Genomic DNA, 18174 nt, shown 5'->3' on the forward strand with positions numbered 1-18174 from the left:
GAGGGACTGAGCCAGCATCCACTCTCCACCCACCAGGCTCCGCTGGTACCTCAATGAAAATGATACTGTAGTATCTTGATGCTCAGCCTCTGTGGTGGCAACTTGTAAGCTCTCTACCAGCACTATGAGGCGATAATTGTCCTGGTTAGTGCATTGGAATTATAGTGGGTATGGGTTACTTATTACACAAGCACCAAAGTGGGTTATTAGACGTTTGATTTATGGCTTTTTACTAGCATAATTACACTTCAAGTCAGGTTTCAATGTCCATTTCTATTGTCTTTTCTGAAAATGAAAATACCAATGGAGCTGTACTCAGCTACTGTACATGTCAATGCAAACAGCTGCAGGATTATAATTTAAAAAGGCATTTAAATCAACACTTGACAGAAAACACCAGAATCTCTACAAATGCTTGTAGTTGATTATGTGGAAAAGCTGCAGTGCATCATTCATTCATTCATTATTTTAATTTTCACAATTGAATAGTGTGTTGCCAGGCTGGTCTCACTCAAAACACTAAATTAATCCCATTTGCTCTTTTTTTTGGACAAAACCAATAGTTTAGAGGTAATGGCGCAACGTTATGTGTCATTTATTATTCCGTGGGCTTGATTAATTAGCGTGTGGCTTGTTTTTCTATGCTTCCATCGACCCCCAAAAAGGCACAAAAATAAGACAGTATGATTTGTAATATAGCTCAAAGGGATAAATGGAAAGTAAATGCATTTAATCTGATTAAACATTTAAAGAAATGCAACTAAAATGCTCGTTTTAGCTCACACCAACACCAGACTCCATTACAAATTCGTCTAATTTAACGTTACCTCGGTGTCGACAAGCCCACAGACCGCAGACAAAGACAAGAAATTACACTCTCATAATTGATGCATGTAAGTACAATTCGGCTTATAATAAATCCAGGTAAGCTTTGCAACAATTTAATTAAAGCTCTCTTTACTCTGGCTCTGTTTAACCGTATGCACACTGTTCGTTGCCGTGAGAGGAGCCGGGCCTAAAAGTTATTGAATTATGCTGAATATTTTTCAATAACTGCTGTTTGGTTATTTCAGACGAACGCCGAATTAAAGTATGGCCGCTTTCAATTAAAAACCAGCGTTTAGTTACGAGTTGTGTCTTTTAACCGAGGAGAGAGGCAACATTAACAGAACCATTTTTTGCTCTCGGGTCGGGGCTAAGCTACCGATTATTACCTGCAAATGGCAGAAAACGATGATTACAACAATACGGTTTTTTTTGTTTTTTTGCTACCCCGCAAAACAAGGGGGGGTTGTTGCACAAGACACTGCAGATATGTAGTGTTGCCTTACCGCTTTTGGTTTATAAATGGTGCAGAGCCTGTTGTCTGTATGGAGGTGAAGCAGCTAGTGTTTATGGCAGAGAGAAGAGAGACGGAGAGTCCAGCAGGCGGAGGAGAGTGCGTCACATCCTCACGTTACGTTACGCACCCTGCTGGAAATATGTCACGTCTTGTCTTTGCTGGAGTTTTTTTCTGCAGCATGCATGAACGCAGTTTGACAATTTCGTCATCTGTCTCACATATCCCCTTCACACTGACGTAAAAGCAGCATTATTAAGCGAACAGGCATTACATCACTCCATAAAGTGCCAGGAAGTTGCACTGGGTTGTTATTTATTTTTTTATGATTTAACTAAAAAGGACACAACACAAAAAGACACAAATTGACCAAAAAATACACAAATGAGCAAAAAGACACAATAGACTTACAAAGACACGAAAATACATGAATTTTTTTTTTTTTTTAAATGGACAAAATAGCCCAAGACTCCATAGAGTTAAGCGAACAGGCATTACATCACTCCATAAAGTGCTAGGAAGTTGCACTGGGTTGTTATTTATTTTTTTATGATTTAACTAAAAAGACACAACAACAGACACAAATTGACCAAAAAATACACAAATGAGCAAAAAGACACAATAGACTTACAAAGACACGGAAATACATGAAAATGATTTTTTTTTTAAATGGACAAAATAGCACAAGACTCCATAGAGTTAAGCGAACAGGCATTACATCACTCCATAAAGTGCTAGGAAGTTGCACTGGGTTGTTATTTATTTTTTTATGATTTAACTAAAAAGATACAACAACAGACACAAATTGACCAAAAAATACACAAATGAGCAAAAAGACACAATAGACATACAAAGACACGAAAATACATGAAATTTTTTTTTTTTTTAAATGGACAAAATAGCCCAAGACTCCATAGAGTTAAGCGAACAGGCATTACATCACTCCATAAAGTGCTAGGAAGTTGCACTGGGTTGTTATTTTTTTTTTTTATGATTTAACTAAAAAGACACAACAACAGACACAAATTGACCAAAAAAGACACAAATGAGCAAAAAGACACAATAGACTTACAAAGACACGAAAATACATGAAATTTTTTTTTTTTTAAATGGACAAAATAGCACAAGACTCCATAGAGTTAAGCGAACAGGCATTACATCACTTCATAAAGTGCTAGGAAGTTGCACTGGGTTGTTATTTATTTTTTTATGATTTAACTAAAAAGACGCAACAACAGACACAAATTGACCAAAAAATACACAAATGAGCAAAAAGACACAATAGACTTACAAAGACACGAAAATACATGAAAATGATTTTTAAAAAATGGACAAAATAGCCCAAGACTCCATAGAGTTAAGCGAACAGGCATTACATCACTTCATAAAGTGCTAGGAAGTTGCACTGGGTTGTTATTTATTTATTTATGATTTAACTAAAAAGACACAACACAAAAAGACACAAATTGACCAAAAAAGACACAAATGAGCAAAAAGACACAATAGACTTACAAAGACACGAAAATACATAAAAATGATTTTTTTAAATGGACAAAATAGCCCAAGACTCCATAGAGTTAAGCGAACAGGCATTACATCACTCCATAAAGTGCTAGGAAGTTGCACTGGGTTTTTTTTTTTTTTTTTTTTTATGATTTAACTAAAAAGACACAACAACAGACACAAATTGACCAAAAAAATACACAAATGAGCAAAAAGACACAATAGACTTACAAAGACACGAAAATACATGAAAATGATTTTTTTTACATGGACAAAATAGCCCAAGACTCCATAGAGTTAAGCGAACAGGCATTACATCACTTCATAAAGTGCTAGGAAGTTGCGCTGGGTTGTTATTTATTTTTTTATGATTTAACTAAAAAGACACAACAACAGACACAAATTGACCAAAAAATACACAAATGAGCAAAAAGACACAATAGACTTACAAAGACACGAAAATACATGAAAATTATATTTTTTTTAAATGGACAAAATAGCCCAAGACTCCATAGAGTTAAGCGTACAGGCATTACATCACTTCATAAAGTGCTAGGAAGTTGCACTGGGTTGTTATTTATTTTTTTATGATTTAACTAAAAAGACACAACAACAGACACAAATTGACCAAAAAATACACAAATGAGCAAAAAGACACAATAGACTTACAAAGACACGAAAATACATGAAAATTATATTTTTTTTAAATGGACAAAATAGCCCAAGACTCCATAGAGTTAAGCGTACAGGCATTACATCACTTCATAAAGTGCCAGGAAGTTGCACTGGGTTATTATGTGCTGCGGATGAACCGAGTGTTTTCACCTCAGTCCTGCTGTTTCATAAGCCATTTGACTGCTGCACCGGGTAGGCAAACCATGCATACATTCATACAAATAACGGGATTTGTTTACCCCCTGCATAGCTTTGCAATCACGACACTTTCACGTGCATGCTTCTGTGATCCAGCACTGCAACAGCAACGCTGTATATGCAGCTGAGACGAGCAAATGTTAATGAAACAAATTAGCATACATACATGATAGTTAGCTTGCTAACGACTCGGTACCATAGTCAAATGCAGCCTATAGAAGCAGAAAAGAAGGACAATTATTTTTAAAACAAATGAAAATATGGGTTTAAGAATGAGTGGTGCTTTTATTTCGATAGGCAAGTTTGTTTACTTCCGGTTTAATGTTGCTAATGCTAATGCTAGCAAAAACGTGACTTCTTTAGGTAATATTTTTACTTCAAATGTGTTATTTTTAGACTTATGTGTGTATTAAATTGTCGCCGCTATCCTAACCAGGTAATTTATCATTTAGGTAATTTAATATATCGTTGATCAAATTAAGGTTAAACTCAATACGTAACTTTTGGTTAAAGTAGAAAACTTCCAGATACTGCACTTCTGATCAAAATAGCAATTGTGACGCATTTATGTGGTAATAATGGAAAATTATAAAATATTTAAATACGAGTCATTATTAAAAAATAGCTGATCTATGTGTAAGAACTGGTGGTGCTTTTATTTCTATAGGCAGGTTTGTTTACTTCCAGTTCAATGTTGCTACAAACATGACTTCTTTAGGTCATATTTTTAACTCCAAATGTGCTATTTTTAGACTTATTTGATTATTAAATTGTTGTCACTTTCCTTACCTAACATATTTAATACATCGTCGATAAAGGTACGTTTATACTCGATACATAACTGTAGACTGAAGTATATAACGTAATGTATAACTTTAAGATTCTGCGCTTAAAAATTAAAAATATCTAACGTTGATGCATTTAGGTGGTTATAATGGAAGATTGAGCATTTAATTGTATTTGTAGTTGTTGTTGTTTCATAGTATGTTATTATAAATATTATAAATTACAGCTTCAAAGATTCATGGATTAATAGATTAGTTATTAACTATGAAATTCCAAATAATATTAAATTCCATATTAAATTAAGCTATTTTGATAATCAAAAGTAGTTGTTATTTCATAGTATTTTATTTTAGATATTATAAATTACAGCTTCAAAGATTCATGGATTAATAGAATAGTTATTAACTATGAAATTCTAAATAATATTAAATTCAATATTAAATAAAGCTATTTTGATATTCAAAAGTAGTTGTTATTTCATAGTATTTTATTTTAGATATTATAAATTACAGCTGCAAATATCCAAGGATTAATTGATTAGTTATTAACTATGAAATTATAGATCATATATTAAATTAGTACAACCTATCGTGATAATCAATTAATGGAAAAAGAAAAATTATCTTATTTCTTATTCTTTAATTTTAATATTTTCTGATTTAATTACCTATCTTTGAGGACCTCATTTAAATGATTAATTAGGAAACTAATCGTTAGTGGCAGCTCAGTTATAAATGATCCAAATTATAATGATTTTGTCATAATAAATAGATAATGTTTAACATGCACAGAATATATTCTGCTCTTGTCGTTTCTGTCTTGCTTCTATCTGAACATTGTTGTTCGGTGAAGTGTTACTGTTTTAGACACACTGGTTTTCTGGTGTGTCATTTTTTTTGTTTGTGTGTGTGTGTGTGTGTGTGTGTGTGTGTACACACAAACTGTAATTACATGTGGAGGCAGAAATGTCTGCCCTGATTGACCAGGACAGCACCAGCCAGGTGAGGCAACACAAAGCTGCTGTTGCTGTAACCGAGGGCAGCTGAGACAGGCAACTTTTATACCATCTCATCTAAAATTCAGACTTTTTGTTTGTCCACTATAATGCGTCACCCAGCTTCTAATAATGGCATATCTGTCAGTGCTGGGAGGCAGCAGAGGAAGGCTTCTCACCTTTATTATAAAGCTTTTTTAAATCAGAAATCAATGTGGTAAACAAAAGTGCTCTTTAATATCTAATGGATGTGAGTATTGACTAATTCAAACCTACGTTCAGATGTACAACTCCATGTTTTTTCTCCCTCAGAACCTGCTGAATGAGCAAAGGGCCGATAAACTGATGAGGACTTACCAATGAAAATGGATGATGATGGCCTGCAGACCGCTTGCTGTGATACAAGATGGTCACAGCAACTGTCAGGCCTTCCTCCCAAGCTCCTGCAGCGCCTCATGCCTTTCCAGCGGGAGGGAGTGGAGTTCGCTCTGTCCAGGAACGGACGGTAAGCAGTCGATCACGTCATGGCTTCATTGTTTGTAATTCAGTTAGTGTAGAGCCTCATTTGTGCCTCAAGTTGTGTGAAACGCCACTCATGAATGAAGTATTTTCAAACTAAATATAAAGGTCAGCTTGCATCTTGAAAATCAGTCACAACTACAAAAATATACTTTAAATGACCAAAAAATACTCAAATTAATTCATAAAATGACCAAAAAAGATGTAAAATGACCAAAAAAGATTTAAAATAAGATGTAAAATGACCAAAAAAGACATAAAATGACCAAAATAAGACTGAATAAAGTATTTTCAAACTAAATGTAAAGGTCAGCTTGCATCTTGCAAATCAGTCTTAACTACAAAAATAGACTTTTAATGAAAAAAAAGACTTAAAAAAAGATGTAAAATGACCGAAAAAAGATGTAAAATGACCAAAAAAGACTTAAAATAAGTCATGAAATTACCAAAAAAGACATAAAATTACCAAAAAAGATATAAAATAAGATGTGAAATGACCAAAAAAGACATAAAATGGCCAAAAAAAGACTTAAAATAAGACTGAATAAAGTTTTTCCAAACTAAATCAGTCATAACTACAAAAATAGACTTTTAATGACAAAAAAGACTTATAATAAGACGTAAAATGACCCCAAAAAAAGATGTAAAATGACCAAAAAAGACATACAATGTCCAAAAAGATGCAAAATGACAAAAAAATACTTAAAATAAGTCATAAAATTACCAGAAAAGACGTAAAATGGCCAAAAAGGACTTAAAATAAGACATAAAATTACCAAAAAAGATGTAAAATGATCAAAATAAGGCTTAATATAAGACTGAATAAAGTGTTTTCAAACTAAATATAAAGGTCATAACACGACTGAAGGAAAAACCTGATTTGAAACTAAAACCTACAGATGATATTCTCTGCACAGCAGACAGTTTACTCCCTCCTCTGGGTTTACACCAGCCGTACCTTCCACTCCACTTCTGCTCTCTGTAAATATTGATTTATTGCTTTTGAAGATGCTTTCACCTCAAATCTATTGTCTGAGCTTTTCATACCACAAAACAAGTAGCTTCTTGAATTTTCACTCAGAAGCTTCACACCAATTACAGCGAGAGGAAAGGTGTTTAGAAAACATCGCTCAGTGATATCTTTTGAATTTCTTCCTGCTGTTTTAATGGAGAAGATGTTCAGCTTGTGTACTTTACTCAAGTACTGTACTGAAGTACAATCTATAGATACTTTACTTGAGTATTTCAATTTTATCTAACTTTATACTTCTACTCAACTACATTTTTGAGCCAAATATTGTACTTTTTACGCCACTACATTTAGCTTTAGTTACTCTTCAGGTCCAGATTTAACATAAAAAACATGATCAATTTAAAGTGATTAGACATAAAATGACTATATAGAGACAAAAAAACATTTTATAAAAAGAAGAAAACCCACAAAACTACCAAAAAATACATAAAAATGCTATAAAGTTGCACAAAAAGGCTACAAATTGAAATTGTCCAAAGCAAGCATTCACAAGATGGTTTTTACGTAACATTATACTTTTACTTCACTACATTTTGAGGCAAATATTGCACTTTTTACCCCACTATATTAAGCTTTAGTTACTTTTCGGGTCAAGATTTAACATAAAAAACATGATCATTATAAAAAATGTTTATGCAATTGCATATTTCGTTCTTATTGCGTTCTATTAAATAAATATTACTTAGAAACAGCCTGAGTAAAGATTACAAACACTTTCTGTGTGGAAAAACTTGCCAAGCTTTTTTTAAGTAAATGTCACTCCAATTTTTTTTCAGTGCAGGATGCATGTTTAAAGAGAGATTTCTTGCAGGGGAAACCCAGCTAACGTTACATTAAAATGCCTTGAAAAGTGAAGAATTTCTGTGAATATGTTAAGGATTCAGGAGGTCAGACAGAGTCCAGCTTGTGTCTGGGAAACATTTAGCAGTTCATGCAAAGTTTCCGCGCTGCCCTTCAGTGTTTGAGTGTTTGTAGCTGCAGGAGAGAAGCAGGACTTCCTCCTCCTCCTCCTCCTCCTCCTCCTCCTCCTCCTCCTCCTCCTCCCGACAAGTTGTGTGAAACGCCACTCATGAATAAAGTATTTTCAAACTAAATATAAAGGTCAGCTTGCATCTTGCAAATCAGTCATAACGACAAAAATACACTTTTAATGACCAATTAAAGACTTAAAATAAGTCATAAAATGACCAAAAAAGACATAAAATGACCAACAAAAGACTTAAAATAAGACTGAATAAAGTATTTTCAAACTAAATATAAAGGTCAGCTTGCATCTTGCAAATCAGTCATAATTACAAAAATAGACTTTTAATAAGAAAAAAGACTTAAAATAAGACGTAAAATGACCAAAAAAAGATGTAAAATGTCCAAAAAAGATGCAGAATGACAAATAAAGACTTAAAATAAGTCATAAAATTACCCAAAAAGACATAAAATGACCAAAAAAGACTTAAAATAAGTCATGAAATTACCCGAAAAAGATGTAAAATGACCAAAAAAATGTAAAATGATAAAAAAAAAAAGACTTAAAATAAGACTGAATGAAGTGTTTTCAAACTAAATATAAAGGTCAGCTTGCACCTTGCAAATCAGTCATAACACGACTGAAGGAAAACCCGATTTGAAACTAAAACCTACAGATGATATTGAATAATGAATAAGACAGTCAGACAGAGTCCAGCTTGTGTCTGGGAAACATTTAGCAGTTCATGCAAAGTTTCCGCGCTGCCCTTCAGTGTGTGAGTGTTTGTAGCTGCAGGAGAGAAGCAGGACTTCCTCCTCCTCCTCCTCCTCCTCCTCCTCCTCCTCCTCCCGACCAGTCGATGTGGGCTCTGGCTCTCGGGAAGGTCAGCGCAGGGGGAGCCAATCTGAGCGCCGCCGCTGTGATGCGGAGCGGCCGTATTGATTCAGGAACACTGGGAGGCTCTGCTTTGTTACACGGCCGGGTCAGGAGTCAATTGGCTCTGGCTGCACTGTGTGGACAGCTACCTCACTCAATTGGCATCAACGTGACAGGAAGAGCAGCGCGGGCAGCACTTCTCTCTGGAGACCAGCACAAGTGGCATTAGCACAAGTTGTTATAGGTAGAAGGAGTCTGGGAGGAGAGTATATGTTGGTTTGTTTATTCACCTAAATATAATGTATAAAACAGCTATAAAATGTGTGCCAGGTGAGTGAATCCATCTCCCTTTATCTGTGTGATGAAAGGCACATATGTCCTGTTTGTGGGAGGAGTTTAGGGTAAAATAAGTGTTAAATACAGGGTTCATACGGGTGCTTGAAAAAATGCTTGAATTTAAATGTTGTATTTTCAAGGTTTAAAAAGTGCTTGGATTTTGGATAAAGTGCTTGTAAATGCTTGAAATTCTTACTGTATTTCTCTTGCAATCTGACTACAGTACAGGCCAAAAGTTTGGACACACCCATCTCATTCAATGCGTTTTCTTTATTTTCATGACTATTTACATTGTAGATTCTCACTGAAGGCATCAAAACTATGAATAAACACAAATGAAATTATGTACTTAACAAAAAAAGTGTGAAATAACTGAAAACGTGTCTTGTATTTTAGATTCCTCAAAGTAGCCACCCTTTGCTTACTAGAATATAAGACATGTTTTCAGTTATATCACACTTTTTTGTTAAGTACATAATTCCACATGTGTTCATTAATAGTTTTGATGAATCTACAATGTCATGAAAATAGTCATGAAAATAAAGGAAACGCATTGAATGAGAAGGTGTGTCCAAACTTTTGGCCTGTACTGTATGTCCTGTTTGTGGGAGGAGTTTAGGCTAAAATAAGTGTTAAATACAAGGTTCGTATGGGTGCTTGAAAAAATGCTTGAATTTAAATATTGTATTTTCAAGGTTTAAAAAGTGCTTGGGTTTTGGATAAAGTGCTTGTAAATGCTTTAAATTCTTACTGTATTTCTCTTGCAATCTGACTATATCCATCTATAGACTATAGATAATCACATGTTTAATGTAAAAAATAATGAGTAGCCTATCTGAAATGAAGACCGTTCCTCCTAAAAGTGTAACACCATCGCTGTTGGTATGGTTCAGTGAAATCTCCCCCTTTTAGTATGTAAGTACTCATCTAAAACATGCAATTTACAACAGGTGTAAGATACTGGAAAAGCTTGAAAATTGACCATGAAAGTCCTTAAAAAATGCTTGAATTTGACCACTGCTAAAGTGTACGAACTCTGTAAATAACAGCACATATCAGACAGCATGTACACTGATAGGGACAGCCCGATATCAGCAAATAATATCTGACCAAACAAACTCTGCTGACATAAACAGCAGCCTAGTTATCACTGAAATGTATCACAGATATTAAGAGAAATTCAGCAGAAAGAAACTGAATGCTTCTTTCCATCCACTACTGATATGACTCATTTTTGTTGTGCTTTGAAGGAAACATTGCAAACTGAAAATGCAGCTAAAACTGGTTGTGCACACTTATAGGACCACGAAGAAGCGATGTTGGAGCATTTAGTCTAAAGATGATTTAGCCTCTGGCTAATATCTGGCTGCAGGATAACGAATATTCTTTCTCTTCTGCGTCAGTAGCCGTGCTTCCGTTAAAGTTTAGTGTTTGCATCAAGTTTTTCACATGCAGATCTTGAGAAATGAGTTGATGAAAACACGACAAGTCTGCAGATGTTTGTGTAGAAACTCTTCGGTAATCTGTGGTCGCAGGCTTCGCTCGATGCTTGTTATCTGAAAAAAAGGCATCAGTCGGTCCGATTTATCAATCTGATGCTTGTGTGAAGAGCAAAAGAGGTGACGATTCAGCTTTTCTTTTAAAGATTTATCTGTTTCGCAAACTAAAAAAACTTCTACAGAGCGTGCTCTTCAGTCAAAAACGACCCCATAAATCGTTTGTGCAGGCAGCAAAATATGAACAATATTTACGATTCAGACTGTCCTCCACCGCCCTCTAGTGGCTGGAGCAATTATGAACGACAGTGAGGCGGAATATTAATGATGGTAGTCGACTGGACTTTCACCCAGGAGAACAGCGTTGGTGTCCCATGTCAAAACAAAGGGCGTAAAATGACCAAAAAGGCATTTAATGACAAAAAAAACATTTGAAATGACAAAAAAAGACTTAAAATTACAAAAAATGATGGGAAATTAGAAAAAAAGACTTTAAATGATCAATAAAGACATAAAATGACCAAAAAGGCGTAAAAAATGACAAAAAAAAAACATTTGAAATTAGAAAAAAGACGTAAAATTACAAAAAATGATGGGAAATTAGAAAAAAAAGACTTTAAGTGATCAATAAAGACATAAAATGACCAAAAAAGACTTAAAATAAGACATAAAATGACACAAGAGAGTACATAAAGGGTAGTCGTGCATTTTACTGTGGGAGCAAAATGTTACAGAGTTAAAGGTTCTGGACAGATCACTCCAGATTCATCTCACATGCACCAGAATGAATAAGTAGATAAACTCTAGGTCCAGTTTATATGTGTCAGTTCCTCAACAAGTATGACAAGAATATGCATGACATTTTATCTGCAAGAAAAAAAAAAGACACTGTAGGCTTTATATAAACTTCATAAGAAACGCATTCGAAGAAATACTGTTGTGCAATTTCTAGCCGTTGGTTCATCAAGATAAGCAGTATTTTTATCATACTGTTGCAAGAGAAGAGTGTGCAACAAGATGACATAAATAAAAGAGAATCAGCCGAACCTTAAAAGGTAAAAAAATATGATATTTCTGCTCATTTCACTGCCCCACTCTCTCTTTTATCAGACAGTTGGGTATCTTGCTCAGCCCTTCGAGTCTCCTGCCACTCGGAGACTCCAGCAGGACGACGAGGACAGTCAGACACTTAGCCGCTGCAGCAATTTAAATTCAGCCGGCACAAACCCTCACAGCCGTGTCACAGCCGGCCGGTGGCCAACAGCAGAAATGTGTCTAACCAGCAAGAAGTTGCTGATCCGGCACGAAGTCAGGGAGGTCCAGGATCAGACCTGCTGGGGTTTGTGCTGCTGACAGGAGCTGCTGCTCCACAGCTGCTGCTCTGTTGGGGCCGTGCATGACTTTGGTGTTTTAAAGGGTTAGTCTGGAACAAAATCTGAACTGTCCCTTTAAAATTCTGCGTTTCAATCCTGCACTCACACAGACAGACAGTAAAGATGATTACAAGCTAAAAATGGTCATTTTATTGACAGTAAACTGGGTCTTTCTATGTATTTCAGGCTCCCTGCTGTTCTTTATTTGTTCACTCGATATCCTTGAAAAGAGCCTCGAATTAAAGCAGCAGTGTCTTTTTTTTCCCCCTGATGCTAAATACAGAGCAGGATCCAGTGTAGCTGCAGAGGCTTTTTACCACAACAGCCAGCAAAAACAAAAAAAAAGCCACCAAAATCACCCCCCAAAAAGTCGTAAAATGACCAAAAAAAGACATGAAATTACAATAATAGACTTTTGATGACCAAAAAACACATAAAATTACCAAAAAGACGTAAAATTACCAAATAAGACATATAAAGACTTTAAATAAGACGTAAAATGACCAAAAAAGACTTCAAAGAAGACATGAAATGACTATAAAACACATAAAATTGCCAAAATAGACGTAAAATGACCAGAAAAAGACTTAAAATAAGACATAAAATGACCAAAAAATACTTAAAATAAGACATAAAATGACCAGAAAAAGACTTAAAATAAGACGTAAAATGACAAAAAAAGACATAAAATGAGACGTAAAATGACCAAATAAGACATAAAATGACCAAAAAAGACATGAAAAAGACTTGCAAAGTGCAAGATGATTCCAAGCTAAAAATGGTCATTTTATTGACAGTAAACTGGGTCTTTCTATGTATTTGAGGCTCCCTGCTGTTCTTTATTTGCTGGATATCCTTGAAAAGAGCCTCAAATTAAAGCAGCAGTGTCTTTTTTCCCCCTGACACCAACCAGAGCAGGATACAGTGTAGCTGCAGAGGCTTTTTAGGAAGAAGTGAAACTGGGAAATGTAGGATATGAGCAGCTGAAGTGGAGCCAGACGAGGCAGAGGAATAAATGGCAGCCCTTCATTATAAAATAACTGGTGAACATTGCAGATTGATGTTGGATATCTGACGGTGTGGGTGGAACCGTGGGCGGATTTTTCCTTTAAATCTCATAGTCGTTGTGTCTTTTCACATCGGGAGCATCAAGAGCATCGAACCAACACATCAAATGTTGTTGCGATTCAGATAGTTAGGAGGCAGCTGCAGCGTGTGTGTAGGAGGGCGGAGAGCTTTATGGAGTCAGATGAGGGATAATGTGGGAAAGTTGTACGACAATAAAAACCCTTGAGATGTGGTTGATTGTGTTGTTTGGAAAGTTGAGTGCTGACACCTGTATATATTCAGCTACTCTGTCTGTCACGTGCACTCCTCTGACAGAAACATCAATCTGGAGTAAAAGTCCATCCATTAGGAGCTCTTGGTCACTTCCATTAAGGTGCTGCAGTGGCCGCCCCGCTGCGATTTGTCCAAAATATTATTGTAAGTGACTGCCTGTGCTTTTATTGAATAAGTCGAGCTCTGCTGGTGCTGATGTGAGAGCAGATCAATAAGCAGGCTGTGTTGTCTCTCCCTGTGATGGTCAAATTACTGAGAGGACTCCTTTGTACACATACGGGCTGATTTATCTCGGCCACATGTGTTTCGTCTGTAAGTGTAAATTCGTAATGTGGAGAACACACAGAGAGCGTTCAGCAGCACAGGAGAGGCCCTGTCTAATGTCAGAGCTGTGAGAAGAAAACATTACAAACATAAAACATACAGGAGAACAGCTTGGTGTCCCATGTGAAAACAAAAAACCTAAAATGACAAAAAAAATACCAAAAAAGACGTTAAATGACCATAAAAGACATAAAATTACCAAAAAAGACGTAAAATTACTGTTGAAAAAAAATGTAAGATGACCAAAAAAGACATGAAAGGCCTAAAAAGATGTTAGATGACCATAAAAGACGTAAAATGACAAAAAAGATGTAAAATTACATTAAAATTACATAAAATAATTGAAAAAAAGACAGTAAAAAGAGCCTAAAAAGACGTAGAATGACCAATAAAGACTTATAATGACCAAAAATGTACTTAAAATTACCAAAAAAAAAAGACTTTAAATTACCAAAATAAGACTTAAAATTACCAAAAAATGACTTATGATGACCAAAAAATATGTAAAATTACCCAAAAAAGACTGAAAATGACCAAAAAGGTGTAAAATGACCAAAAAAAGTCACAAAATGACTAAAAAAGACGCAAAATGACAGAAAAAAGACTTATAACGACCCCATAAAATACGTAAAATGACCAAAAAAGACGTAAAATTGCCAAAAAAAAGACGTAAAATTACAGGAAAAGACAAACAAGATGATGACCAAAAATAGACACAAAAGGACAAAAAAAGCGTTGGTGTCCCATATGAAACAAAAGTAAACTGTGTCACTTCCAGTATTTACATCATTTATTTACTGTCTTTTATATATTAAGGAGATTTTGTGAATGTGCACAACGTGCTGCAGGAACAGTGAATGATAATGTCTGTTATGTGAATATTTTGGATATTATTAGTTACAATATGCTTAATGAGATAATAAACCTTAATCTTTAGTGCAACATCTCAACCAGCTCTAACCTCTCCCTCTCCAACACTTTAAACATGATCGGATGTTGTTCCTGCTGTAATCATGAAGCCATCAGCTCGTGTCCACAGAGTTTCTGTGCTGCAGTTTATCTCCTGCAGCGAGGAGCGGAGAGTGTGTGAACAGGGACGTTTTGTAGGTGATTCCAGGGTGAACAGAGATAGCCCTGGGCCAAAGAAATGCAGTGTGAAAAAGTCCTTTTGTTTGCCTCGACCATTAATCAATAGGCTGAGATCATTTATTATTTACGGGCTACATTTTTTTTTATTGTTGCACATCTATAAAGTTGTGAGAAACAGAAATATAAAAAAGAAGAAGTGAATCAGCAGCTTTTAGACTCAAAGAGCTTATTTACTCTTTATACTCTCTAAATTCCAGTTTCTCCTAATTAAGCATGAAATTATTATAGGTTTTAATGGTCCAGGGTGTTATAGGTTTGTGTCATGCAGAGATTCATTCTATTATACAAGAAAAATGTAATTTTATTCACCATTAGTAACCCAGCCGAGGCTCCATTATTTGTACAGTGTTAGAGGTTTTTAATAGAAACAAAGTGTAGATGCTGCACATGATGAATAAACTCTGCAGCCTGCTGGGTCAGTTTGTGTGTTGGAGAGAGTAAATGCATCATTAGAGCCAAACATTCATACATCTTTATGCACATCCTGCTGCAACAGACACAGCAGCTCACCGATTATCATTAAAAACTCTAAAATAAGAATAGGCTCGTTTGTTTATTACAGTAAGGCAAGATTTTTTTGCATTACAAGTTTTCTGGAATGTCATGTTTATATATGCAAATGAGGCGTTAACTCATTTAATATGCACTCATTTGCATATAATTCCAGGACCAAAAAAATCTATTTTCAGATGCAAAATGACCAAAAAATACTCAAAATGACATTAAAAAGAACGTATACTGACCAAAAAGACTTAAAATGACCAAAAAAAGATGTAAAATTGCCAAAGAAAGACACAAAATCACCAAAAAAAGTTGTGAAATGACCAAAAAAGACGTAAAATTATCAAAATAAGATGCAAAATGACCACAAAAGACGCAAAATAACCAAAAAACGTAAGACGTAAAATTATCAAAAAGATGTAAAAATTACCAAAAAATATAAAATGACCAACTCTAAAATAAGAATAGGGTATTTTATTAAACTTATAGATATCACCATAAAACTTCCACAGTTTATTTACATTAAGACAACATTTTTTTGCATTACAAGTTTTCTGAAATGTCATATTTATATATGCAAATGAGGCGTTAACTCATAAAATATGCACTGATTTGCATATATTTCCAGGGCTGTAAAAAATCTATCTTTACCATGTTTTTATGAACAGAATGCTGGATACATCAGGGTATGAAAGACTGAATCTAGTTAGGAATAAAACTGGTCAGTTTGGTGTCTGTAAGTGGAGCTGAAGTTGAGATTTATGAGAAAAAACTAATTTTGAGAAAACGGCCTTTAAAGGTTTTTATACATTCTGAATGGAAATGACAAAAATATTGACTCTAATTCATATAGAACATGTAAAACACATAATATTGTGCAGGAGAGTGGGAGAAATTTAGGATAAATCTACTAAATATAGTCCCAAATGTTTGTTCTGGATGTTTTCTTTCCACTGTTAAAGAAAGAAGACATGTTCTGGGAGAAAATAGCCCCAAACCAACCATGTTTTTGCCTTTAAAAATAGCTTCTTTTATACGGTCTGTGGTCCTGACCGAGTGAAGCTGCAGCTGCAAAACTCAAATGTGCAATCGCGCTTTATCACCGAGGAATTCATCTTTTTATTTGTAAAAGGAAGATTAAAGTGTTTCTCCTGTCAGAAGTTACATTTTCTCTCTGCCCTCCTGCTGACACCAACATGCCAGAAACGGTTTCTGGCAGCAGGATAACTGCATGTTTAATAGGCTTTTTAAAAAATCTGGTTATTTCTACTTCTCTTTTTATGTGTGCACAATGTTGAGCTACTTGTAGTTTTTACTCCACTAGATTTAGCTTACAGCTTTAGTTACTTTTCAGGTCGAGATTTCACATAAAAACAGGATGAATTTAAATTGATTAGACAAAAAATGACCATAAAGAGACAAAAAACAACCGAAAAATACATTAAAAGAAGAAAATTAACTCAAAATAATCAAAAAAAATAAATAATGCAAAATGTCTATTCAGGGGCATAAAACAAATAGAAAGAGATATAAATGATTAAAAAAGATGCACAAAATGTAAAAAAAATATATAAAAAGACTACAAAAAGAGCTACATATAGATATAAATGACAAGACAAAGACAAAAAGATGCACAAAATGTAACCAAAAAGACATAAAAGGACTCACAAAGAGACATATATTTACTCAAATACTGTACTTTAGTACAATTTCTCAGCTACTTTATGTAACTTTATACTTCTTCTTCACTACATTTTATTGGTTAATATTGTACTTTTTACTCCACTACATTTAGCTGACAGCTTTAGTTACTTTTCAGGTCGAGATTTAACATAAAAACATGATCAATTTAAAGTGATTAGATATAGAATAACCATACAGAGACAAAAAAAACAACCAAAAAAGAATTTAAAAAAAAACACAAAAATATGCTAAATGTCTATTCAGGGACATAAAACAACTAGAAATAGATATAAATGATAAAAAAAAAGATGCACAAAACTACCCAAAAACATATAAAAAGACTACAAAGCAAAGCTACAAAGCAAAACAGCTACAAATGGATATAAATGACAAGATAAAGATAAAAGATGCACAAAATGTAACAAAAAAAGAAATAAAAGGCATCATAAAGAGACACTAAGTATATTTACTCAAGTACTATACTAAAATACAATTTATCAGCTACTTTAATTTTATACTTTTTACTCCATTACATTTAGCCGACAGCTTTAGTTACTTTTTAGGTCGAGATTTAACATAAAAACATGATTAATTTAATGTGATTAGACATAAAATGACCATGCAGAGACAAAAAACTACCAAAAAACACATTCAAAGAAGAAAAAATCCTAAAATATGCAAAAATAGAAATAGAAATAGATATAACTGATAAAAAAAAAAAAAGATGTAAAAAAAAAAAAACTACCAAAAGACATTTAATAACCCGTGGTGGAATGTCACTAAGTGCATTTACTCATGTACTGTACTAATCTACAATTTATCAGCTAAAGATGCACAAAATGTAACAAAAAAGAGACATAAAGAGACACTAAATGACTAAAGAGACATGCATTTACTCAAGTTCTCTACTTAAGTACAATTTATCAGCTACGTTATGTAACTTTATACTTCTTCTCCACTACATTTTAGAGGCAAATATTGTACTTTTTTACTACTTTTCAGGACATTTTTTTAGTATATTAAGTAGTTAAAATGAGCCCTATCTTTAATAAATTATAATGCTGCTTACTTAAAGTACATTTTG

General features: G+C 34.3%; 2 protein-coding genes across 2 annotated transcripts in view; one reads left to right on the forward strand and one right to left on the reverse strand.

Annotated features, from left to right (window-relative positions):
• Nucleotides 1–1638, reverse strand: part of LOC131963160 (R3H domain-containing protein 1-like) — a 73147-nt gene extending 71509 nt beyond the window's left edge. The window contains exon 1 of the mRNA XM_059328313.1: nucleotides 1332–1638. The gene's annotated coding sequence lies outside the window, so the exon portion shown is untranslated. The remainder of the gene's footprint in view (nucleotides 1–1331) is intronic.
• Nucleotides 1639–4190: 2552 nt separating this feature from the next.
• Nucleotides 4191–18174, forward strand: part of zranb3 (zinc finger, RAN-binding domain containing 3) — a 114185-nt gene continuing 100201 nt past the window's right edge. The window contains exons 1-2 of the mRNA XM_059327838.1: nucleotides 4191–4533; nucleotides 5808–6000. Of these exons, the coding sequence (XP_059183821.1) occupies nucleotides 5855–6000 (146 nt within the window). The 5' untranslated portion in view covers nucleotides 4191–4533; nucleotides 5808–5854. The remainder of the gene's footprint in view (nucleotides 4534–5807; nucleotides 6001–18174) is intronic.

This window comes from Centropristis striata, chromosome 24 (genome assembly GCF_030273125.1).
Source record: "Centropristis striata isolate RG_2023a ecotype Rhode Island chromosome 24, C.striata_1.0, whole genome shotgun sequence".
In the NCBI taxonomy this organism is placed as follows: Eukaryota; Metazoa; Chordata; class Actinopteri; order Perciformes; family Serranidae; genus Centropristis; species Centropristis striata.